This window comes from Leptodactylus fuscus, chromosome 8, assembly GCF_031893055.1.
Source record: "Leptodactylus fuscus isolate aLepFus1 chromosome 8, aLepFus1.hap2, whole genome shotgun sequence".
NCBI lineage: Eukaryota > Metazoa > Chordata > Amphibia > Anura > Leptodactylidae > Leptodactylus > Leptodactylus fuscus.
This window is the reverse complement of record NC_134272.1, coordinates 73,815,813-73,843,236: the sequence shown is the minus strand read 5'-3', so window position 1 is coordinate 73,843,236 and position 27,424 is coordinate 73,815,813. Positions and strand designations below refer to the sequence as shown.

Below are 27,424 nucleotides of genomic sequence, written 5' to 3'. Positions count from 1 at the left end.
CCTACAGTATGGTGCCATCTTCCCTATATTATGGTGTCATCTTCCCCACATTATAATGTCATCTTTCCTACATTATGGTGTCAACTTTCCTATATTATGGTGTCATCTTCCCCACATTATGGTGTCATCTTCCCTACAGTATGCTGCCATCTTCCCTATATTATGGTGTCATCTTCCCCACATTATAATGTCATCTTCCCTACAATATGGTGCCATCTTCCCTATATTATGGTGTCATCTTCCCCACATTATGGTGTCATCTTCCCTACAGTATGGTGCCATCTTCCCTATATTATGGTGTCATCTTCCCCACATTATAATGTCATCTTCCCTACAATATGGTGCCATCTTCCCTATATTATGGTGCCATCTTCCCTACATTATGGTGCCATCCTCCCCACATTATGGTGCCATCTTCCCCATCAAAATGACCTGGTCTTCTGTATTTTTATTTATGCCTTTTCCATTGCACTTATTTGTTACGTTAAGTTCACTCTAGCACTGTATCTCCATTGGTCTGGTCCATCAGCGCGGCGGCCCACCAAAACGGCGGTTACACGCAGAGCCCAGTTGACCCTACTGACTGTAATAAGGTCAGTCATAAAATTGAAACCAGCAGAGGAAATAGTCTTGTGTGCTGGACTTCTGATTTATGTGTGCCAAAACACAAAAATTTTAGGTTCATGTGAAACTAAATTTTTTAAAAAAATTTGTAACAGACTCGTTTTGTTACAAACTCGTTCACTCATCTCTAGCCAGAGATTCTAGCCAGTCCACGTCATGTGGGTTTGTTGATGGCTACATCTATAATGCCGGTTCCCCTGCAACCAGTCCAAGGCTCTTCCAAAGGGGTTCCGATATTCCGTTCTGATAATTATAGAGTAGTTCCTGTCCTACTTTGTGACAACAGAATGGAACCCATGGGGGACTGAAGGCATTTGGAAGACACTTGGATGCCATCTGAGTGTCATGTGTGTGCATGAGACCTAATAATTAGGAGATGACGACGATAACGTCTGCTCTTCGTAACCCTCCTGGTCTAATCTCGGACAGAGTCTTAGTCTTAGGAAATCTTTCAGATTTTATTCAAGACATCATAAATTAAATAGTAAAATAGGAAGACAAACATCCCATTTTACTAATTATCTCTGCGTATTATAATTGTCCCCTGCGGTAACTTCCCAACCGCTTCTTATTTCATTGCCGCGTAGACAAGATTTATTGGATTCCTACTACCTCGTGTGCTGATTTGGGAAACAACAACCTGACACATTTATTATTTTCATGGGAAGCTCTGACGGCAGCGAGGACACCTAAGACTAAGAATAAATCATTCACATCTGGATTTAGGGACAGGATACCGGGCTGAGTCCATTGCTCATCACAGCGCCGTCCATTACTCTTATTATATTTTCGTTTTACATCAACACTTGTAAATTACATTTTGCTTTTTTTAATTACATGTTTTTACAATACAGTCTTATAGCACAATAGGGCAGTTTATTAGATGGCGCTTTGTTTGTGTATTTGCTAAGTGCAGTTTTGGCACGAAATGTACAAAACTATTTTTATCCGTTTTGCATTGATCGTGGAAATAATTAAACTGGTAAATTGTGATAATACGGAGCTAATGAGATTTCTTACTGTTTACTATAAGACTGAAGAAACATAGGGCTAGGTTCACACGTGACTGCTTTTCTATGCTATGAACAAATCCTACTGTAATGTAATATTTACTAAGCAGCACTAAGTGAACATACAATGATATAAGTGTCTCCCTATCAATGTAATCTTTGTTTATACCTAGAGGGATTAGAGTAGAGATGGACGAATATTGCAAACAGCGCCGCACCTCCCATGAGGCGACCTGAAGCAACCGCTTCAGGCGGCGCTATGCCAGGGCCCCGGGGAGGGCGGCATTTTTGCTGACCTAAGCCAGTCCAGGACAAGCTGTCCTGGACTGGCTTAGGGTCACCGTCACTGAGCAGTGGATTGGGGAGGCCGCTGGAGCAGCGCTGCTCCAGTGGCCACCCCTAACGCTCAGGCAGAGAGCAGGTCCTCTCCCTGCCTGCTCTCTGCCTGCTAAAGATGCTTGCTCCACTCGGCCCTGCCCCCTCTGCTCGGCTCCGCCCCCTTCCGTTCGGCTCCCTCCTCGGGGGGGGGGGTTCAGACGTCTGCCTCAGGCGGCAGAAACCTATGGTTCACCCCTGATTGCAAATGTTTCCAAGGTTCGTCCACCTGTCGTACCAGAAGGGCTATTATTATACATTGGGGTCCCCAGAACATAATAAGTGAAGACTTAGAGGAGGTGCAAAACCCACATTCCTTCATCCCACCTCTCCTCCTCTCCTCCCACTTCTCCTGGATTCCCTTGCAGCGTTTTGAGCTCCTTTGGAGTCATCTTCAGTTATTTTTTCAGTCTCTTCCGGCCTTCTTCAGGCCCAGAGGAACCAATGAGGCCTGCGATTGGGTCACAAAGGTCAAATGACATGATGTTTTAACACAGGTGTCATGACTTTGGTAAGCCCCTTGTGACTGTTTTGGCGCAATCAATGGCAACAGTAGTTCTCCAAAACCCGTAACCTTACCCAGGAGGATGGAAGAGACCAAAAGATGACCAAAGAAGTTGTTGATGGTTTATTTTCCAGGCAGTATTGGCTTGTAATGCCAGGTTCACTTCTGTATTGGAGTCTCTGTAGGAGAGTCCGCCATTGATTCCACCTGAAATCAGTGGACAAATAAGTCCTGAAAGTAGGGCTCTTCTCTCTGCTGGTTTCAGTATAAAACTAATGGAAAGCTGATGGACACCTGGCGAACCCGATTATAATCTTTAAGGTCTGCATGGGTAACCACTTTTTAAGTGGCCAGTAGGGTTGAGCCGATCATGAAATTTCAAGATCGTTTTTAAAATCCAATTTTCAATCATTTTCCAGCTGATCCCGATCAAGATCGTGAAATTTGCTCGATCACCGATCTGGATCCGATCTTTCCCAATCCCGATCGCTCAACCCTAATATTAGCTTATCCCACAAAATTTACCAGTAGCCAACCATTGTGGGAACTAATGGGAGACCTCGATCCTGCCTAAAAAGATGGGGATCGCAATTCCGATCACGATGATGAAATTTGCTCGATCGCTGATCAGAATCTTTTTTTTTCCGACCCTGATCGCTCAACCCTAGTGGCCAGGCTTAAAAAAAGTTGAATGTCTCCGAACATTGGAGAGCCGAACTCTAGTGTAAATCTAACGTTAGACTACATGTGCCAGTTATCATGCACCAAGAGGAAAAACAGGACATTATATAAACAACCGACTGGTTTTAATGGGCACCATTCTTTCATTTCTCCTTTGGTGTCCTTTGTCATTTTTGGTCTAATTTTTTATTTTATTTTTTTGTCTTTTTTAACTGTATGTTTAGTATTTCTTCCAAAATTCTGGTACTAGTTTGCAATCAATGTCAGGGTCCAAAATTTATTTGTGCTTTTTTTAATCCTTTGTCAGGTATTACCAAGAAAGGACCATCGGAGGGCACTGCCAAAAGTGGTAATCCACCACTGGACCTGCCTGAATCTTTACCATTAAAAGACAGAATGGCCATGTATCAGGCTGCCGTGACCAACAAAGGGCAAACCACCAGCAGAAATGTAAGCTTCACAAGCAAATCTGACTATACTGATGCTATATGATATAAGGTTATATGGGGGGTTTGTTTGAAGATATAAAAACTGTAAAAATAAAATAATTAAAATAATAGGGTCACTGTTGGGGTGGTCAGACAGGAATGAGTCCTATAATATGGAAGAACATTGTTATGTATTGTGTCTTCCGTCATCCCTAGATAGTGTAGAACAGGAGAGAAATACTGGTTAACGCAAGGAAGAAAAGATAAGCTCACTATAGCTCGAAAATTATCCCTATACGTTTGTCATGCTGTGCGGTGATGCACAGTCAACGTAGATGCGAGCGGTGCGTAGTCCATTTTCGTCTTATATGACGTACTTTGGGACTTGGTGTCATCTGGGAGAAGATACTTTCTTGCACTAGTTAGAGATTTCCTACCAATAATGATATAATGTGTACAGTATGGCCAATAGATTTTTGCCTAGGGGTTCCCACTTTACTCTTAAAGAGGACCTTTCATGGATTTGGGCACATGAGGTGTTATATACCACTGGAAAGCCGACAGTACGCTGAAGTCAGTGCACTGTCGGCTTTCCCGATCTGTGCCCTGGGTAAAGAGATATCGGTATTGGTACCGTAGCTCTTCATCGTCAGAAAGGTGTTTCTGAAAGTCTGTCAGGAACGTCCTTCTGCACAGCAGTGCTTATAGCGCTGTACTGTGAGACCGGGGAGGATTGCCCCCTCCTCTCCTTATAATACTCATCTATGGACGACTACTGTCAGGAGGAGAGGGGACGTTCCTCCCCGGTCTCACAGTACAGCGCTATAGGCGCTGCTGTGCAGAAGGACGTTCCTGACAGACTTTCAGAAACACCTTTCTGACGATGAAGAGCTACGGTACCAATACCGATAGCTCTTTACCCGGGGCACAGATCGGGAAAGCCGACATTGCGCTGACTTCAGTGTACTGTCGGCTTTCCAGCAGTTTATAACACCGCATGTGCCCAAATCCATGAAAGGTCCTCTTTAACCTCTTCCTAAAGCCTGTTCTCAAAAGTTGGCAAATATGGTTAATGTAAAGTTTTGGACAGTATTTCATACACCAGAAACACCAGTATATCTAGTCCTTACCCAGGAGGACATAAAAGTATAAAATTGCTTCTTCAGCCATATATACAATGCATTAAAGCTCAACTAAGGAAAATCAGTCTGTCACTCCTTGTTCTCTCTGCATAGACTACATAGCGGAAATAGGAATTCTCCCTTTACTAACTAGAGACACTGGGTAGTAGACACCAGGACTGGAGTAAAGCTCTGCCTTCATTACATTGATGAAGCGCCACCTGCTGGGAGAGAAATAAAATACAGCGTTCGGCCAATAATCAGTTATTTTTATACATAGAATACACTAATAATAGCAAATGAGTAAAATCTGTAACAGCCCCCCCACTCACATTGCAGCGTTTACCATCCCAATAGTATACCTATGTGGCAGCAACATTGTTCAGGGACGATGTGGGATTGCAACCCTTGCACCCCCTATAGCTACAACCCTGATGACATTATTACTAATTCTTGGTGATAAACTTGGTTTCAAAACATTTGAGGAATATGCAAATTAATAAGAGGCTCCACCCTTTTAATGAATCAGGGACACATGTTTGCACCAAGATTGAAGTCTACACCCATCGAGCTGGAGTAGATTTCATTGTGACTTGTATGAGTTCACCAGGATATTCAGGTCTAACCTGACTCTTGCCGAAACCATTCGCCCATCTCTGTTGGGCATCCCCACCTTGGTCTCTGCTCTGCCCAATTACGCCATCAAGGCGCAGAATAAAGGATCCGATGCAAGAAAGGTCCATGTGCCAAAGACGTGCCAGAATAGCACCCGCTTGCACCAGAACATGGCCAGAGACAGATTGATAACTAGGTTAATGAATTCCCCATTATCAATACCTATATACGACGGGCGCACTTTAAGAAAGCCAAATCCGAATGTATTTTATTGTGACTGCTGCAAATATATGATGTGTAAAAAGGTAATTGCGTCTGAAATCTTGCAAAAAAAAAAAAAAAGCAAATAAAATTAATAACGGGTCAAGGCAGTGATAAAATTTGCTAATGAGAATACACATCATATACAGCTCTAATATTAAAAGTTTCATCTACCCAAGTGGAAAATAGTAATTTTCTAATAAGACTTCATAGATTTATAGATAGCGCGGCGGCTTTGCTTTTGTTACTGGATGCTAATAAGTTTTTCTTCTTTCGTATGAAATCTCATTTTAATTCGCAGGCTGTGCGCTTTTCCCCTTTCTTTCCGTAGACTTGTGATCCATTAGGAAAAGCCTAATCAACATAGAAATAAGGTAGCGGAGTAATGATGATTAGTGGAAGCAGCCGGCGCCGTCACAGTGTCACTGGCAGCTTTCTGGTCAGGAGATAAAATCAGATGAAAGAACAGTCATTGTCTCTCCATAATGAACTGCTAAAACCTAAAGAAATCGGATTATTTGTGTTTTATATAAGGCAGGTAGAAGGGGCCGGGCCAGGACAGGACACGGGTTTATTGAGCCAGATTTTGATGCAGAATCTGTGTCTGAATCCTGCATCAAAGAAGACAACCCAGAGTATAATCATTTACCCCAATGTATATCGTGGCGGCCATTTTTTATTCATCCAAGATGAATCTCAAATTGTTTGGTTTCTTTAGAAATCAAACAATTTGGAATATTCAGGGCAAATCCGGTTCATTTGTTATGCTATACTTTATCTGATATCTACAGACGAGCAAATTGATTCCATTAGAACCAGAATCAGCCCACGTTAACTTTTTACCTAAAGTTTGTCTGAAGCACTGAGGCCCAATCACAGACCTCAGCAGTGACCCGGGGTCATGACATCGGGAGGCTGGAAGAGGCCAGAGGAGGACCCAGAGAAAGTAGCAGATACCACGAGGAGGCCCAGGAGAGGGGAGGGAAGGGGAATATAACTGATTTTTTTACACCTCCCCTGGGCTTCCTCCTATTATACTCTGAGGGTCTGAGGAGACCCCAATGTATAATAATTTCACTTCTGATTTTATTGGAACAAGTTAGGACTAAAATGAACCAGAGGGTTGTCACGTGCGAATCTAAAATGAAACGAGTCTTGTATGGATATGCCCCTTTAATTCTTATGGATTTAGAATGGAATTTCATAAAAGCTCCTCTAAGTGTAATTTGTACAATACACTTGTCTCTATCTATCTATCTATCTATCCATCCATTATCTATCTATCTAGCTATCCATCCACCCATCCATCCAAACATCCATCCATTATCTATCTATCTATCTATCTATCTATCTATCTATCCATCCATCCATCCATCCATCCATCCATCCATTATCTATCCATTCATCCATCCATTATCCATCTATCTATCTATCTATCTATCTATCTATCCATCTATCCATCCATTATCTATTTATCTATCTATCTATCTATCTATCTATCTATCTATCTATCTATCTATCCATCCATCCATTATCTATCCATTCATTCATCCATCCATCCATTATCTATCTATCTATCTATCTATCTATCTATCCATTATCTATCTATCTATCTATCTATTTATCTATCCATTATCTATCTATCTATCTATCTATCTATCTATCTATCTATCCACCCATCCATTATCTATCTGTCTATCTATCTATTTAGCTATGCATTATCTATCTATCTATCTATCTATCTATCTATCTATCCATCCATCCATCCATCCATCCATTATCTACTGTATCTATCCATCCTTCCATCCATTATCTATCTATCTATCTATCTATCATCAATTTAATAACATATCTAAGAATATATTAAAGAAATGAGTGGTCTGAGGCGTCTTATTATTCCAGATAAATACACATATTTTTGAGCTCCATCAATCCCTTACTCCTTCTTCCATTGTGATGAAATTGTGCGGCTGTAAGCTTTTTATTCATCACCTCCCACTCTGTTTTATGAATACACTCCTTTCTCCGAGAGGCGAACTAAATTGGATCAAAATGCTATGAAAAAATGTAGATGGCTTGTCAGTATGACACGGTGATAGGTGATGCATAGAAGCTGTCAGCCGTAATATGTGTAAGCTGCCATTTCCACCGTCTATTTCCTCCGGCCCGACAGGTTGTCTTCTCCATAAGTAATCACATGGCCACACCATTAGCCCGGCTCGGAAATATGTAAAAATGTTTTATGTTGATCAGTGATTGCTGACTTCATTTTCTTTTTATAAAACGTTGCGGCAGAGCCAGACTTGTGCGTACCGCCGCCGATGACTCCATGCATCTTACAGGCATTTCTGATATAACTCCCATTTATCTCCCTATAAAATGTACTGGATGCAGGTTATTAGATTTTAGATCCTATGTGTAGATCTATCAGATAGTTTCCCTGTTTATAGATGAAGTGAAGGAAATAGATGAAAGTTTTACAGTGAAATTTCTATCATCTTAACTTTGTAGATGCTGGAGGAGTCCGAAGCTTGTGTGATGTCTGGAGGATTGGCTAGCATGAAGAAGCACTTCGAAAAGTCAGAAGCTTCGAGTCGTAGTACTGTGTCCCAGTATCAGCAGAGATCTGTGAAGGTGAGACATTTATAAAAGTTTTGTCACCTCTGTTTTTTCGAAGGTGGTGACATAGTGGCTCAGTGGTTAACAGTATTGTCTTGTAGTGGTGGTGCCCAAGGCTTAACTCCAACTAAGGGGAACATCTACAGGGTGCTCGTATGTCAATCCGCCATGTTCTGCCTCATCTCAAACCAGTGACAGACGCCTTTACCGTTGGGTCACATACCAAAGGGTTGGATGTGGTCTTCAACAAACCATTTTTTTGGTTGTCCACTCAATGATGAGGTTCCCCTGTGTAGTCCTCAATATGCATGAGGTGGTGGCAAATATTTAATCAGGCAATGGTGGCAATATGTTACTCTACCTGGTCTGTCTCCATTCGACCTGACATCTGCAGGTCACCTGAAGTTACCCAACAGCAATAAAGCACATAAACACTTTGCTCTTCACTGCAGTCCTGGAATAACAATGACAGATGATAGGTCGGAAGTAACACAAATAGTTTTCTCAGTGTGTAAGATTGTATGCCATGGCAATGAATAGATCAGTTCTACTTTTGTGGGAGACACATGTCTCCAGAGAACCCATTCTCTAACCCATAAATATCCCAAGTTGTCCAATTTGTGGAACCAGATGTCCAATGCACTCCCCAACAAGTAAGACCACTCCTTGAAAGCACTGGAATGGGACCTTAAAGGGGTTGTCCCATAACAAGGATCCTATCTATGTTGCTTGTTAATGTGGATTTAAGACTTTTCCTAAATACACTGCTTCAGCAAAACTGCTTTGTTTGGCCGCTATCTTAATTTATTCACTTCATTGTTGACACTGCATTTCTATGTCCCTTGGGATTATCTGCTCAAATGTCAAGTGATGTAGCTGCCTGCTCTCAGGGGGGAGGGAGGAGAGGCTAAGTGCACGGGAGCAAGCCTGTGTCTGTAGCTGTTCCTGTGCCCTGCTTTCTTATATAAAACAGTCTAAATCTTAGTGGGCTAAAGGACCTGGTCCCTCTGCTCACTAGGATTTAGCTTTCTTATATAGAGCAGGCTAAAAGCTAGTGGATAGAAGGACCTGGTCCCTTAGCCCACTAGGATTTAGCCGACTCTATATAGAACAAGCTACAGCCAAGTGTTATAGGACCTTTGATGACGTCACAGGCCCTTCAGTCGTCCCATAGAATCACGCTATGTGGTGGGTGGAGCTACACACTAATTTGGGGGCAGAGCTAAACTGGAGGTAGTCAGACAGTATGGCTTTGCATATGAAACCCCACCCACCAATTGACGTTGAATACCAGGAAGAAAGAAGTCTTTGCAGCAGCGAAGACTGGTGAGCAAGGGACTTGGGAATACCCCTTTAAATAGGGTGTCATACCTGGGTAACTTAGGCAGTGCTTTATTTCAGTAGCCCCATGCGGAACAACAAACAACTGATACAAGGTGCTACTCACAGGTGCAACTACATCCCCCCTCTAAAGATTAAAAAGTACTAAAACACCAACTGCGAATTGGCCTACACCAATGTGACTCAACATAGTGCAAGTACATATGTTACAATACAACAAATAAATCATACTACACCAAGTTTAGACACACAAACGCTATTAACACTGCACACCTCATCCCTGCTACAGGCCCCTTTCCTATTGAACAAGCCAACATGTTTAAAGGGATTCTACCATTAAAATCAATTGACACGTAGGAATACCCTTAAGAAAGCAGTGGAACAGGAAGAGTTCTTATCTAATCACATTCTCTGGTGGATGGAGAATAAGTCTCACAATGAGTCAGTAGAGGGGCGGTCCGCTAGTTTAAGACCTGGATTCTTGAGCTTTACTCTGTTATTGTCTGTTATTGCCGTACAGCGATGGAGTTAATTCACACATGCAATTGGGTTTCCATTCTTTGGGTCCGCTTTGGGTTTCCGCCCAAAAAAGGCAAAGAGAAAATTCTTGCTTGCAGGACTTTTCTCTTCGCATTTGTCAAGTGGAACGGGGGACGGAACCCCCAAATGGAAATCGATATCTTATGTGAAGCTAGCCTTAGACTCATTAGCCAATACTACTATGGTAGCGCCAGTCTACATCTAGTAGTCAAACTTTCTATATATATGCATGATCCTGCAGTGTCTCTCCTTTTAATGGACAACATTTAGTCTTCTGCGCCGTCGCAATATAGACACATTATCCACCAAGCAAATGTTGTTTCACATCAGAAGAGTTTTCTTGACTTTATAGCTTCATTATCATACATCTCTGTAAATGGTTGCAGGAGATAATGATTGTGAAATGTGTGAATAGTCTTATAATAAAGCTCATCAGACTACGTATAGAAGCCACATAATGAAAAATGATAATTGTGCGCTAAGAAGATGCATTTATGATAATACGGAAGATCTGACGGGCTATATCATAAAGTGCGCAATGCAGTCTGTAATGGTGAATAAAGATGTAGATTATAAAAAGATTATATTCAAAGTCAAAGCTGGGTCAATTATTCTCTATAGTTATGGAAAGTGATGTATCTTCATGGTAAGAATATGTTGGTCGCATTTCTGTCTTATTCTCAGTATAGTAAATACAAATACAGAACGTTACTTACTGCAACCGACAGTGTAGCGCGGAGATTTCTTCGGCCCCACTCTTTCCTATACAGAATATGGGCATGGCTACTAATTTTATCATAATCCTTGTTGTTAACATTGTAATTACATGACATATAAACTCATTGAGGAAGACCCAAGCGGCAAGTGACCTTAAAATAGACACAACTGCTAGGTTTTTGGGTTGGCCCTGTCCAAGGAACCCAAGACAGGTGCAGAGCCATGGCTCAGTGGTTAGCACTGTTGTCTTGCATTGTTGAGGTGTTGTGGTTTTACTTTGACCAAGGACAACATCTGCAAGGAGTCTGTGTGTTCTTCTTGTGTTTTTGCGTGGATTTCCCTTGGGCACCCTTGTTTTCTCCCACTCTAACATCTCTGCCTGTTCAGGTCACTGCGCCACCATCTGCTCGCATGTGCCGGTGCAGGAGGCGTGTGCAGTTGAGTTCTTTGTTTAGAGCTTTTGGTTGCACTGTGTGAACACGGCTCTAGTTCTTTAATTGAATTTGCACCACACCCGTCTTCTGCCCTTGTCTGCCTCAGTCCATGAAGTAGTTAATTTGGTCTTGCCCTGTGATTGACAGCCTGCCTTCCTGTCAGTTCCAGGGCGGGTTCATCCTCCCCTATTTGGTCTTGGCTCACATTCACACTGGTGCCTGTTATTGCCTCGTGCTGGCTTTCTCTTGTTGTTTAATTACTTGTATTCTGATTCTTGACCTCTGGCTTTCCCTATTGACTATTCTTTTGGATTTCGATTTTGATACTGCGTTACTCGACTGTTACCGAACCCTGGCTAGCTGACCTCCCTTTGTTGTTGTTTGTCTTGTCTCCATTTTGTTTGTCACATATATAGGAAGGGATCATCTCCAAGTTGCCACCTACTACCTAGGATAGGGACAGTGGCGAGCTTCAGCTTATGGCTCACTGTCTCTTGTGCCCGTTTCTCCAGGGTTTCCAGCAGCTACTGGGGAACTGGCATCAAAGTAATTTCCTAACACCCACACTCCAAAAACATAATTCAGTTTGACCCTGGCCATTGCATACTGTATAGGGTTGAGCGATCGGAAAAAAATGGATTCCGATCGGCAATCGAGCAAATTTCACGATCAGGATTGGCTGGAAAATGATTGGAAATCGGATTTTAAAATCGATCCTGAAATCTCAAGATCAGCTCAATGCTATTACTGTACCTTCCATCTTCCATACTCAGGGCTCTTTGAACGCATTGGTTTCACAGAGGAATGGTTTCATAAGTGTGGCCCCCTCCACCCTCACCACTAAAGACATACCTCCCAACTTTCAGAGAATACAAAGACAGACAAGTGTGTCACATGCAATGTTTTTGTGAGCCCCAAACCCTAGCCATGTTTCCTTTAGCTCTTTAAACTCTGACTGAGTCCCTTTCTACTCCAACACAGTAATTTTGCCCTTCAATGTATAACTCAGTGATAATGCCTCCTTAGTTCCCACCACACATGATAATGTCCCCAAGTGGCCCCACATGATATAATGCCCACATTGAATAATGTTACCTTAGTGGTCCAACACAGTATATAAGTGGCCCCACATATTATACCATCACTCACACTGTCTAATATGCCTTCAATGACCCCCATATCATTTAATGTCCCCTCTGTGGGGACAAAGGTGGGGTGTCCTCTCCCACTGTGCTAATTCTCTGCATATCGAGGACATAAATAGAGGTGAAATTGGGCCTTGCTATCTGGGTTGGCTGAGAGGGCCTCCTACTACCATAGGGCCCTATGCTAGAGCACCATTTACCATATAGTTAAGGGTACTCTGTCCATAATGATCAGATAAGACTTTTACCTCCAATTAGTCTGTTGTAGGGTCTGAAATAAAACCACTTCACCAATACCAATTCTACTGAGTTTAGATAACCAGAGGTTTCCAGAGGTTCTTCATTGATCTAGTGGACGTGATCTGGCATTGGGGCTATAAGTTCCGAAATGTGACTATATACTGAACATGAATAATAGTTGTCAATGCAAGTCTGCAGAGTAAAACAAACTGTCCTACTGTATACTATCCAAGTATAGCTGCACAAGTGATATAAATGGAATCCCATGTTATGAAACATTGTATATGGAAATGTCATCCAAAAGCATAAATCTCAATTGTAACTGTCGGGGAGCTTGGTTTGATGAATTATGCACTTACTTGTACATTCCTATATGAACATAAAACTTTAAAGGGGCTTTCAGGATGTTGAAATTGATGGTCTTAAAATAAATTGGTGAAGGTCCATCTCCGGCCAACCCCACCGATCAACTGGAACAGCTGCTGTCAAGCGTACAGTGCTGTGCGTAGAGGATGTGGTGGTCATCAGACCATGGCAGCTCATCCATCCAGGTAAGTGGTGGCGGCGCCAGGAGCTGGATCTCCACTCATCTGATATTGACAGCCTGTCAAAGGGACAGGCAAAAAACGTCAATTCATAGAAAATCCCCCTACTGTAATTCACTGGAGATCATCATACTGTTTACTGTATTTAACATAAAGATGATTAAATCCTCTGCTTGACAAATAAGTCATGTTTTTGTGTCAAGTAGTCCTTCATTGTAGCATACAGTCTGTATTTGCAGAAATGACAATATGCTTCAGTCATATAAAATAAATTAATAATCTTTTAATTAATAAACTTCAACCTCTCATTCGCATAATAGAAAAATTTGTTTAAAAAAAAAATACAAAATATGTGTACGGAATAATATAAAGGGTGAAAGACGTCGCTTTAGAAGATGTTCCTTTATTAATATTTTCATTCAAAACTTTAATTAAAAATGGTATAAAGAGGTTTTTTATTATATACTTTTTGAAATAATTTTTGGTATATTTCTTTTTATTATTATCATCATATATATATATATATATATATATATATATATATATAGAGAGAGAGAGAGAGAGAGAGAGAGAGAGAGAGAGAGAGAGAGAGAGTGTCAATGCGGAGTCCTTTTTGCTTTAGTTAAAAATGTACAATTTGGAATATTCAGGTTGAAGGCACATCGTTTCAAAACTGTGAAGCTTCTGCAGTGTTCAGGATTCTCCTAGGCTTATCCAGTTAGCAGCCAATCAGCATATTTAAACCCTCTTCCTCCTCAACCAGGTGCCTGCTATTTGGTTGTACTTAGTGAGGCTTCTATATCCTGATCATTTGTGCTTGATTGGTTTATATTGACCTTTGGCTTGTTGATGATTTTGGTTCTGACATTATCTCTCAAATTGACTTTTTGGCCTGGACATTCATCCTCCGGGCTTTTATCTGCTTTGTAAGTTTATCATGGATTATGATTTGACTTCAGTTTGTGGAGTGTTTATTTCTTAGAACAGTTTCTGTGCTGATAACATGGGCCCCAAATTGGGTCCCTGGTGTAGTTGTTTGGGTGCTTCAGATCAATCTCTCAGCGCTGTGTAAGATTTAAACAGCTTGTTCTAGTGCTCTCTGTTGTCAGCCAGTTCCTGACATTTCTGATATTTGGTCCAGAGACACTAACATAATACAAATACTTTTGAGAACTTCCATGTGACCTCAGATTCATCAGAATTCCAGCCCCCTCTTCTTCCCTAATTCTTTTGTGAAAACGGCTCTTGGCTCCTCCTCTGTTTCTCACATCTGCTCCCTATAGCCCTCCTCGTTCACATTCAGGTGACCAAACCCCCATTACCTCTCCAGTTATCAGCAGCCGTTAACACAGTTTTACATGGACCTGTTGTGACATTGTCCTCATAGTGTAGATTCCTGCCTGGTATAAAGCATTATCGATCCATTCAGATATATGTACTGGCAGTGTTTTGCTAAAACAGAAAATAGACATGAGTACATTTACTAGACATGGGTGCAGGTAGTCAACATGGATACATGTACTAGACATGGGTGACAGCATCAGCAATAGCATATTTAGAATCTAATTTGATGACTACCTCATATAGATGAAGGATTGGTTATCTGTTATTTCATGTGGTCCTCATTCAAATGAATGGAGCTGCATGCGCTGTCTGACTAGTCACTCCATCAAAACTTGAGATCCATGTCAGACACCCACCGATCAGCATGTTTTTCCCCTATGGACAGGGAGTAACTACCTCTAGCCGAACAAACTGTATATGTCCCTAAAAATCCTGATGGTACCCCAGGTGGTTTTATTTGCAGTGGTCATGGCACAGATTCAAGGGAGTTTTGATTAGAAATACACAGTAGGCATTGGTAGTTTGCCTACAGGAATAGGATGAGCCCCCAAATAAGCGGTTGGAAACTCAATTTTTATTTTTTGCCTATGGCCTTTCTGATAGGCCTGGTTCCATTGGTTTTTACACTTTTTATTTTTTTTATTTTATTTTTCCATCTGTTCCCTGCCTATGAAACATATTATTACATAACTTGCCATTCATTTCTATGTCCATTTATAAAAAAAAAATTCATGTGAATGGTTCTCTAGAATCCGAGCTATTCATGAACAGCGTTCCGGTGCTGGTAAGTCTCCTCTACAATGTACAAGTCTGACGCAGGGCATATGAACAGGAATTAGGCACAGCTATATTAGGATGCATTCACATTATGTCTTTTCCATTTGTTTAGCCGATCCATTAATGCAAGTGAACGTAAACGGTTGGCCATCCGTTTACATAGAGCCAATGTTAAAAGGAACCATCTTAGTATACTTAGTGTGTCTGTCAAAGAAAAACATTAAAAAATGAATTTTTTGTATCTTTTTTTAACAGTGACTCTATGTAAATGGATGGCTGTCCATTTGCATCCATTTTTGCATTCATATGAATTATATGAGTGGACCCAACGTCTTTCACAATCAACTGACCGCACACAGTATTGACCTTGTTTGAGCCTTTCACTTGACGGACTCCTATTGGCTTAGCTGAACCTCTCTAATATGCAATTCGTTAGGGTGATATTGATAATGATCTCCCATCTATTAGTCTATTATTCTTTAGCTACTGTATAGCGGGATGTAGATCACGTCATCTCATCAAACCGCAATTGTCATCCATTAAGTGGCTCTTGAATCCATAGGAATGTCAGCTACGCCAGATAATGGAGATCGTATATTAATATGAATAGTTTTCTGTGTCAGGTTTTAATGGACTGACTGAAAGACAAGGTCTCCATGTACAGTTAGAGAGCAATTACATTAGAGAACTCGATTACAGTCCTATAAAACAGACCCAATAAGAAAATACCTAATGTCTTCTAATTTATTATTGATTCCTTACAGTCAATGACTACAATATGGAGAGGAAGATTTCTGAAATATGAATTTTGATATTTTTTAAAAAAATCTTCTCTGAGATGAATTCTCCATCAGACTCGTTACCAGGGATGATTGAACTATTTTGGATAGAACCAAATTCAACCCAATTTTCCAAAAGTTTTGGATTGTACTCAAACCTTTTGGGGTTCTCCACCCTTGAAAATCAAGGAAGTCTCCCAGCTACTTTCTTCATCTCGCCTTACAACATGCAGTAGTGACCCCTTCCTCTCACACCTTCTCCAATCTCTGTCACCTGCTGTCACGACTTACCTTACTAAAATATTTAACTTCTCTCTTCTGGAATCTTCCCATCCTCCTTCAAGCATGCTGTTATAACTCCGCTATTGAAAAAACCCTCCCTGGACCCGTCCTGTGCTGCTAACTATTGACCCGAAACTATCTGAAACTAAATCTCTCCAAGACTGAACTACTACTGTTTCCACCATCTAACAGATCTGTCCCTGATATATCCATTGCAGTCTCAGGCCTTACTATAACTCCTAGGCAGCAGGCCCGCTGCCTCGGGGTCATGTTTGACGCAGACCTTTCCTTCACCCCTCATATTGAATCACTCGCACGTTCATGTCACCTCCATCTCAAAAACATCTCCAGAATACGCACTTTCCTCACCAGAGATACACTAAAGACACTTATTGTCTCTCTGATTCATTCTCGCCTTGACTACTGCTACTCCTTACTAATCGGTCTTCCTCTCACTAAACTCTCCCCTCTACAATCTATTCTGAATGCAGCGGCCAGGCTCATCTATCAGGCTAGACGCTACAGCGATGCCTCTGGTCTGTGCCAGTCACTACATTGGCTGCCTATTCAATATAGAATAAAATATAAAGTTATTACTCTCATCCACAAGGCTCTCCATAATGCCGCACCTCCCTACATTTCCTCTCTCATCTCTGTCTACCGCCCAACCCGTGCTCTCCGTTCACTCAATGACCTAACACTTACATCCTCTATTATCAGAACCTCCCACGCTCGTATACAAGACTTCTCCCGAGCTGCACCACTTCTCTGGAATGCTCTACCCCGGACAAATTAAAGACACATCTTTTCAGACAGGCCTATCCCAATTCCTAATATCAACCCTTCCTAATGTAAACCCAGTACCGTCATTAGAATCCCCCAAATTTAACCCTCCTCTGTTCCAGCTCCCATATTACCCCACATGATATGATGCCATTTCAGGCTAACTCTATATGTCCAAGCACCTTCCACATGTTAAAGGACATGACTGGTGACGGCTCATAAAGTTTTATGTTTGTGTAATGTCAGTCACCTCTAGTACAAAATTGTCTGACCTCTGCATAAGCAATGCCGCCCCTGCTACCTCTTGTGTCACCCCCTCTACCTCATAGATTGTAAGCTCTTGCGAGCAGGGCCCTCAGTCCCATTGTGTAAAATGACATTCTTTGTAATGTATCTTTCTGTCTGTATTTGAACCCTACAAATTGTACAGCGCTGCGGAATATGTTGGCGCTATATAAATAGAATGTATTATTATTATTATTATTATTATTATTATTATTATACTTTGGGGTCTCCTCCGACTTCAAAGTATAATAAGTAGACGCCAAGGGGAGGTGAGTAAAAATAAAAAACTTATACTCACTCACCCTTCTGGCGTCAGGCAGTCCCCAGTGTCTTCCTCAAGCCTCTTTTGACCTCTGACTGACTATATGCTACCCAGGGTCCCAACTTATTATTTAAGGACCCTTTTAACAAGTAGGGATTGTTCAAAATCCGTATCCACCAAAATCACTCATATGCAAATCTAAGCAATGTAACGTTTTGCCTTTAGTCACCGCCCAGCAACTTCCTCTTACCATAAAGATTTTTGGCTCTTGCCACCACAAATCCTTATTTTACTCTTGGGTCTCTTCAGGTCCTTGAGTATAATAAATAAAGGCCTAGGGGAAGTGCATAAAAATAGCTTTTAGGTTAAGGCACCATGTAGCACTACTGGAAAAACCGGGGTGGTAACACATCACAGTTTTTCTCGTTTTTCACAAATAGTATCCAGAGGTTTCTTCTATGGACTTTCTGCTTCAAATATACCTATAGGGAAACCATCAGCATTTCCATAGGTATAATTGACTTGCCTCAATTTCCGTAACGGCGCCACCCCTATCCATGTGTTGTGTCTGGTATTACAGCTCATCCCCAGTATTTTTGATTGCAGTCATGTTTTTCATTTACATCATTATTAATATTTTAATATGTTGCCTGGTTTTGGACCACTGCCAGTACATACATCTGAATGGATTGTAGTTAAGGTGGATGCGTATATCAGCATTATTTCATTACTGCCGCCCGCATATCTTTTGATCCTGTAGGCTGCAATCATCAATGGTTCTTAATGAATGGCGGTAATGGCCATGCTAAATGTCTTCTTTATTAGTACTTTTAGCTCGACTAGAAAGTGTATTATTGGCGCTTGTGCAAATAAAATGGCTCCTATCACATTCAAGGCAACATCATAATACATAGAAATGAAGTAGTGTTTTCCTTTCATACGGCGAGCGTTCTCATCTGATTAAACGCGGCTTTCAGCTCTGATATTTAGTCATTTAAAACAAAGCTTGAAATGCTTTTCACAAATGACTACATTTAAAGTAATGCATCCCAGAGGCGGCGAGAAGGCAGAGAGAAGCCAGAGAGAAGGCAGCTCTCGCCATCAGCTCAGACTCAGCATTCCCAATTATTCTCCCATTTCATAACAGCTTAATTCTTCAGAATAAACTAGGTAGTAATATACAAGCGCTCACCTACGGTGAACATACAGGACCATTAGACAAGGCCCAAATTACCTCTCAGAGCAAGAGCAAAGACTTGGCTGATTTCACTTACTGTGTGGGATTAGCTTTTACACATGAAATATTCACATACTACTAAATGATAGGTTTAGGCCAAATTCACATTGAATGTTTCAGACTAATTTTATTTTATGGGGGTGGGAGAATTACTGCGATGGGGGTCTACCATTGGCAGAGTCCACATCCTGTGTCTGCATCCTCAGGGCGCACATAATGTTACACATTATGGTAATTTCCTTCCCTCTTTCACAGAACTTGAATCAGACAGTGGCCTAGATTTACTATTGTGGTTATGACTAGACACAAATCTTTGGCACAGTGTGGCACGTCTGTGGTGTAATGTGGTGCATCTTGTTTAGGCTACAACTTCTTAAGACTAAGGCCGGGTTCACACGGAGTATTTTGGCTCGTGATTTGGTACACAGACACCGCGGGAGCTTTTGCGGGCCGTATACGCTCCCATTGTTTTCAATGGGAGCCGGTACCGTATACGCTGCGCTATTTTGCATTGAAAACAATGGGAGCGTATATGGCCCGCTAAAGCTCCCGCGCCGTCTACATACCAAATCACGAGCCAAAATACTCCGTGTGAACCCGGCCTAAAGCCCCACAGCAAAAAAGAGTTGCAGGAAAAACTGTGGTGGCAATGCATTGCAATTTTTCCCGCAGTGCTCTACCACCAATGTTACATAAAAAACAATATAGTATATATATATATATATATATATATATATATATATATATATATATTTTTTTTTTTACTTAACCACGTTCCCTTTGAAAATCAATGCCTGCTGCCTGGAAGAGTGGAACATTACCCAAAATATGGGACTGTCCCGCTAGACCTGCAGCGGCTGAGGGATCCCATGCAACCATAGAGCCTGGTGCATCTGCACCATTGCACCTATGTTTAAAGTGACCTTGTGCTGCACATATTTTGCCACAATTTTGGGATAGGATTCACTAGAATACCATCCACTATGCAGGGACTGTAATCTGGTGTATTTTTAGATCATCTAAGTTTGTATTGTGTATCTATCAGGACCACTTTGTGTCCCAATATCCATGCGGCTGGTGCATCCCATTTGCTAGTAGACTGGTTAGGCCTTTTTGGGGGGTCCACAAATTGAATCAAAATTTGCACACCGAATTTGATTTTCTATCCTTGTTTGTTCCTTCCTCCTCATGCCACCTCTTGACTGGAGTACTATATACCAACACATTGTACGAAAAGCGCCATTTTACAACTCGACCTGGTTCACATCTACACGTGGGTTTCCATTTAGGGAGTCCACTTGGGGACCCCTCAAACGGAAACCTAATCTGAATAAAAAAACTAAGGAAACCCGCGTACCCCATAAACTATAATGGGGTCCGTGTACATGCAGCACTTTTCTCTCTGCATTTTTCATGCGGAGAGGGGAACAGAATGACCCAAACACAGATATGAACTGGGCCTTGGCCGTGCCCCTTCATTTAGACACTTACAGGGCTGATGGGAAGATGTCTAAAACACATAATACATGTAGAACATGCCCTGAACTTTGCTTTTATGGTGCAATTTCTCCAAGATTTCTGGCACGTTTTGCCAAATGTTTCTTCAACCTTCTGCTGATCATCTTTACTAAATATCCAGTCTGAGGACAGTGTCATGTTAAGCTTTGTTACATCTGTAGCTCTGTATTTTCAGCTCTCATGTCTATGCGGTGGATGGAGCAAGAAACAGACAGTCACTGTATAGTGGCCACCCTGGATTTCTGCAGCTCAGCGCCCATATACTTGCAGTATCCTGGCACTGCCACTACACAAGGGATGGAGCCATCCTCAGCTAACTACACTGTGTAATGCCAGGACCATCAATATAAAATGTTAAGAAGATGCCATTAAATGGGATGGGAGTGAACCATGAACAGTCACAGGAACTATACCGCGCATGCGCAATGCTTCAGAAACTGGGCAAGAGAAGCAATGCCTATCAAGTGTACAGGGGGCAGCACCGAGCAGAGTTAATTTACATATTAATAAAGAACACTATTCACAAGTGAAAGGGTTGAGGGTGCTTATCTCCGTCCGCACTACATGATACTAGTTCTGCTTTAATACCTATTTGGCTGCTGACAGATTCCCTTTCATGATTCAATATGTGGAAGAAATAACTGGACTTTAAAAAATAACTTTTAATTTTCCACATCCTATTTTTTTTAGGAAACAAGACGAAGCAACGAAGTCACGTTCTCGAGCAGCAGCCAAGCAGCTGAGCAACATGAAACCCAATTTTCAGCTTGTAATACAGAACAGGTATTATACAAATTTTCATTAGCACTCTGAGTATTTATATTCCTCGGAAACCTGCGCGCACAAATAAAATTATTACTGTTATTTCACAAAATAATTCCATCCTCTACACAAGTTTCCGAGGCTACGCGGCGGTGTGTCCATTCATGTATATATTTATGTTTTCGAGCGGGTGATAAAGCTAAATTTTAAATGCCATAATTTACTTTACCCAGGTATCGGTTCATGAGCAAAGCACCCAAGAGACGAGCGCAGCGTCTAATTATAATCAAGAAGCTGATGGAGTAGGTAAGAATGCAGCTTTAAATGTGTTTGGAGCAGCCACAAAATGGAAAGCATTGAAGTAGCAAATTAAAGTCTTGTGAATGAAACATGTAAGTTTACTGATGAAGAACAATTTCTAAAGTGATAAAGAGAAAGAATGTAAAATAAAAACATCACTTTTTTTATTTTTATTTTTTGGATGGTGCAGGTATTACCATAATCTGACCAGTATTAAAGGGGCCATTGCCATTTACGAATCAATTTGGAATCGCTCTTCTGTTATAGTGAGATAAGTGTCTTTTTAGCGCCGCCTACAGGCAACTGTCCTGTAAGGCAGTGTACGATTCTTAGAGAATTTTGAAACATGAATTATTGTAAATTCTCTGAAGGGACTACAGACTTCCTAGGAACTGGAGCTTGCATGGAGATCATAGGACACTTGAAGCCTTAGTTGGGTATTGATGGGTCCAGTGTTGCCTATTAGAGATGAGCGAGTAGTACTAGCTGTTCGAAGTTAAGATTCGATGCAGAACCAGCGTTGATTGGCAGAATGCTATACATTGCCAATCAACGATAGTTCTTCTCTTACCTTTAGAAGTCTTCTCCCTGCGCAGCCTCCCCGCGTCCTCTTCCGGCTCTGAATTCACTCTGCCAGGCATCGGGCCTGGGCAGAGCCGACTGCACATGTCCGCTTGTAGTGCGGGCGTGCGCAGTCGGCTCTGCCCAGGCCCGATGCCTAGCAGAGTGAATTCAAGGCCGGAAGAGGACGCGGGTACGCTGCGCAGGGAGAAGAATCCAGCCTGACCCTCACTCATGGACTTGGTAAGTAGAATTTGATCGAATGTTGCCTACCCCTGAAACGAGCATTTCCTCCCCATAGACTATAATGGGGTTTGAAACCCGTTCGAACAGTCGAACAATGTGCGGCTGTTCGAATCGGATTTCGAACCCCGAACATTTGAGTGTTCGCTCATCTCTATTGCCTATAAAAGGAATGATCTGGTTTGGCTGAGTCACTTGGTTTGACGTTTACATACTTGGTAGCCACCTATAGGCGACACTAGAGAGACAGTTTACTCTGTTGTGTTGATGTGTTTTGTATACTGTACCTTTCCCATGGAACTTTACTCTAAAGACACCATCTTTTTTTAACTATTTCTCTCCTGACATGTCTATCTTGTCAGATACCCTATAATATAGAATTATTTTTCTCTGTTGTGCTTCTATTAATCTTCTTCCAAATGAGATAACATTCCAATTTTCAATGGGGCATGTCCCTACTAGAATTTCGGGTCATACCATGTCAAGCTGGGTTTGACTTGAATATTCCAAATGGCTAAAGCCGAACAATTTGAGATTTGTCTTGGACAACTGAAAATGGTCACTACAACAAGTGTTGGAGAAAATTATTTTACTAGTAACAGGTGAAGGTACTCGCCTTGGCTCTCCATGAGGCATCCAGCTCTCTCATGGTGACATTACGTTCCCAGAGTCATCGCTGAGGCCTGTGATTGAGCCATAGCCAATCATGATGATCACTGAACCCCGCTGAAGACCAATCACAGGACTGAGTGGTGCCCCAGGCACGTGACGTCACCCTAGGAGACCAGGAGACAGCACCAAAATAATAATAATAATAATGCCACTTCCAGTTCTATCTGAACAAGTTGGGGCTGAAATGAACCCGGGATCAGTGTGACACCATAGTCATTGTTACTTGTGCCAGTCTTTGTAGGGATACGCCTTATTGACTATGAGAATGCATGGATATGGATAGATCCCCACCAGGTTCATTTGTTCTGTAGATGGAGTTGATATTATACATGTTCCATTAAATATGAGAATACATTACATATTGCCAGTGTTAGACTGGCCCACCAGACTACCTGGTGGGCCCAGGCTTTAACTCAGTAAGTGTCCAACACAGTGGCTTAACTAAAGTCTTGTGGGCCCAGTGCAATCTTTTGTCCGGGGCGCCATACCTCCACCCTACAGCGATTTATGGATAGTAATGGTTATGGGTGATAAGGAGTTTAATCCACCTTAGTGTGGTTAGGGGGAATCTATGGGTCTCCTTGGCTTATGGACCAGATGGAAGCTGCAATCTCAATACTGGTGCCAGTGCTTATGGGTCCCCTAAGGCTCCTGGGCCCCAGGGTGACTGCACCCTCTGTACCCCCTCAAGTTATACCCCTGGTTCAATAGGAGGCACTCATATCGGAATGGTATGGTCCATTTTCCTTGTTGGAGGGTCGCCCCACAATCTTTTTATCTGGTTGACCCAAAGAACCTCATTCCAACACCACATACAATATATTATGGGGAATTATAGTAACCATATAAGAAAATTAAGCACTTAACTGGTTGGCCATCGTTACTAGAGTGAAGAGAGATTCATGAACGTGCAGTAGAAATTGCCTCGATTAAGATTTCTTTCATCTCCATCAGTTCATTTTCTTGAGGCTTGTACATAAAGTTGTTGAGAATGAAGAAAGACTTGTGAAGAGCAGTAAAGACTTCATCTATCTCCAGATATAGACATAAGTCGAGAGAGAAATGCTTATCTCACTGCAAACTGCATCCAGGATTTCTGCCAAGCACAAACCACCAGGGAATATTATTATGAAAGCAGGAGTGCAGAACAATAAATGTCATTAGACATCTGGGACGCAAAGTACAATTGCAACTAATTGCCACCAGGACACTTAATACGGAAATGTCAGAAGCTTCAATTGCAGAAAAATTCATACCGCATAGAAAGGAAGTGAGACAAGGGGGGGGGGGGATGAGCGTTATACATTACAGCATCCAACAAAAGTACTATATAACATAAGTGGGCCTGGGGGAGTATTTTGTCGTACTGAAGAGTCCACCATACCAGTATAGGGACACTTGTTTGCTTCGCTAGCAATTCTAGGAAAAGGTAAACCATTTAGATTTCCAACAGGAAAAATTGTGCGAGTATTTTTTTTCCCTGAATTCCAAGATGTTGAAGTTATCCCAAAATCTTCAATGAGATAAAGTGCCCCTCCTAAGTACATATGGGCAAACCAGTTTGTATAGACTAAGTTTGTTATGAATTTTCTAAAACTTTTTGGGACTTGTCTTGGACAAATCCACCAAAGTTAATAATACTCCGAGGTCTTGTCAAGCCCTAGAGTCTAATAATCGGGGGCCAGGGAGGGAAATAAAAAAAAACAAAAAACTCAGCTTTCTTGGGCTCCTCCGAGGCATCTTCCAGCATTCCAGTCTTGTTTAGAGCAGTTCCCCATGTCTACTGCGGCCCAGTGGTTGGGTCTCAAGGATCATGTGTGTCAATGTCATGACAATTCAGCTGATGTTGACACTACCCCCCCAATCATGTGACTGCACAGTCCCAATCACTACCCTCAGTGCAGACAGCTAGGATGAAGGCCAGAATGCCAGAGAAAGTGGCAGCAGATCCCAGGAAAGGTAAGTTGATTTTACTTGGCCTCCAATTATAGCCTCCAATTATAGCACTCTGGGTCTGAAGAGATCTCGGAGTATAATACTCAAACATATTTTGATGCAGTTACATGAATGATTCTACATACGGAGATCCTACTGGTAGGGAATGTTGCACCCAGGGAAAAAAATACAAAAAATATTGTAGAAAAATAGTAAACTGTGTTTCTAGCGCCACCTATAGGCAAATAATCTTTAATTCAATGTCCACCATTTAAAAAGCTGCATCATTTAACAAAACTCAGCCAAACCAATGATACTTTCGGTAGACAGCATTTTTTGGGGTTGCTGCTCCCCTCACCATAGATAGATTTTTTTTTAATAGAGACATGTTCATTGGTCTTTTTGTAAACACAAACAGAAGTGTCACTATAAGGGTGCGTTCACACTACTTCTTCTGGAACGGTTATTGAGGCTTTTCCGCCCCCAAAAGCAACTTCAAAAATACCTTAAAAATTCTCTCCTTGTTTTCAATGTGAGTCTGCTCAAAAAAAGGAGTGCCCTGCCCTATATTGAGGAAGAAAAAATGCTCTAAATCCTCCTGAAACATCCAAAAGCTCGCTGAAAATGAAAATAAATCTAAGAACTAGAGGAAAGAAAAACGAAAAAAAAAAATAAAATAAAAATGTAAAACAGATTTTGAGGCTGCTTTTTTTTTAACCTTGACACATGAAGCAGTGTGAACCCACCCTTATTCAAAAGACTAATGGGGCTCCGACCCCGGCACCGCCTGTTCTTAGCTTCTGCCGGGCACCAGCACTATACAACGAATGGAACTAGAAACCAACAAACACTGCAGCCCCTCACTGCTTAATAACCACAGTGCCATCCATTGTATAGTGGCCGTGACTGGTACTGCAGCTCAATCCCATTCACTTTAATAGGCTGGAAACAAGGCATGTAACCGACCAACGTGACTCTTGTGTTGACATCATAACATCTGAACACTATATTACTATTTATATCATGTATGGTTTTGTGTTCAATCAGGATATATGGAAATGCCTAAGGTTTCTGCACAAGTCCTTAAGGAACAATATGAAAAATCTCTCAAAGAAAAGAGCTCCAGTGCCGGGGGAAGTGCGGCCTTACAAGGAAAACATACAAAGGTATTGTCTGCATCTGACTCTAATTTCATGTCTGTAAATGTCTCTCACGAGTTGTTGATAAAATAAGAATGGATCAAAAAATAAATATTGTCTAGCCTTTGTAATATATATCTGTATGAATGAGATCTGTCCACTGCTTTACCTATCTATAAGTCGTTCTTCTTCAACCTATCTGTAAATCTAAATTTCTAAATATGTAGCAGAGTTGAATTTTTTTCCCAACTATTGTGTATTATTGGTCTTTTTGGATCAATCTACTTTTGATTTGTGAGTTCACAAGTTCATAAAATCTAGAATCGCAGCTAGAGATGAGCGAGTAGTACTTGATCGGGTAGGTATTCGATCGAATACTACGGTATTCGAAATACTCGTACTCGATTGAGTACCACTCGCTATTTGAATGGAAAAATTTGATGCAGAACTAGCGTTGATTGGCCAAATGCTATACAGTCGGACAATCAACGCTGGTTCTTCTCCTACCTTTAGAAGTCTTCTCCGTGCAGCGTCCCGTTGACTGTAAGCGGCCATTTTCTTGTAGTGCGGGCATGCGCAGTCGGCTCTGCCCAGGCCCGATGCCTGGCAGAGTGAATTCAGAGCCGGAAGACGCCGCGGGGACGCTGCACGGAGAAGACTTCTCGGAGGATCCAGCCCGATCGAATGTACCCCTGAAACGAGCATTTTTCCCCCATAGAGTATAATAGGGTTCGATATTCGATTCAAGTATTCGAATATTGAGGGGCTACTCGAAACGAATATCGAATATTGAATATTTCACTGTTTGCTCATCTCTAATCGCAGCCTATAGTAGGGATCTTCAAATCCACAACATATAAGGAGTGACTATAGTACAGACCCACTGTATCTGAACTGAGCCTCATGGTCACTGTGGCAGAGTCACTGGGCCTCTCGTAAGGTGTTGTAGGGATTGTCCAGCAGTAGGAAGTGTTTTAGGAAAATTCACCATTGCATAAAGTATGGCAAATAGCTTTCCTCCAGAAGGAAGAACACTGGCCCTCTAGCACCATCTATATACGATTGTCTTGTAAGTCAATGTCTGACTCTTTAGGCTAGTGCAACATGGTCATGGTCACATGAGACATAAAAAAGTATATAATTTGTTGATTTTGATGATTTTGAATTGAGATTTTGGGTCACAATCCCTAAATTGGAAAAAATATTTACAATCTGTAACCAGTGAATTCTACAATTTTGCATTTTTTACTATTGCCGTGTGACAGTCGTATCACTGTTGTGTTACAGTCGTATCCCATGAAGACATAAACATACAAAGCGTCCTTGTTTCCATGTTTTTTATTT

The 27,424-nt window shown here is 41.6% G+C and overlaps 1 protein-coding gene across 2 annotated transcripts in view; it reads left to right on the top strand.

Annotated features, from left to right (window-relative positions):
- Positions 1-27,424, top strand: part of XIRP2 (xin actin binding repeat containing 2) — a 114,505-nt gene that overhangs the window by 70,253 nt on the left and 16,828 nt on the right. For both annotated transcript variants that reach the window (XM_075284213.1, XM_075284214.1), the window contains exons 2-6: positions 3,503-3,645; positions 8,132-8,254; positions 21,159-21,251; positions 21,464-21,536; positions 25,989-26,107. In XM_075284213.1, the coding sequence (XP_075140314.1) occupies positions 3,503-3,645; positions 8,132-8,254; positions 21,159-21,251; positions 21,464-21,536; positions 25,989-26,107 (551 nt within the window). The remainder of the gene's footprint in view (positions 1-3,502; positions 3,646-8,131; positions 8,255-21,158; positions 21,252-21,463; positions 21,537-25,988; positions 26,108-27,424) is intronic.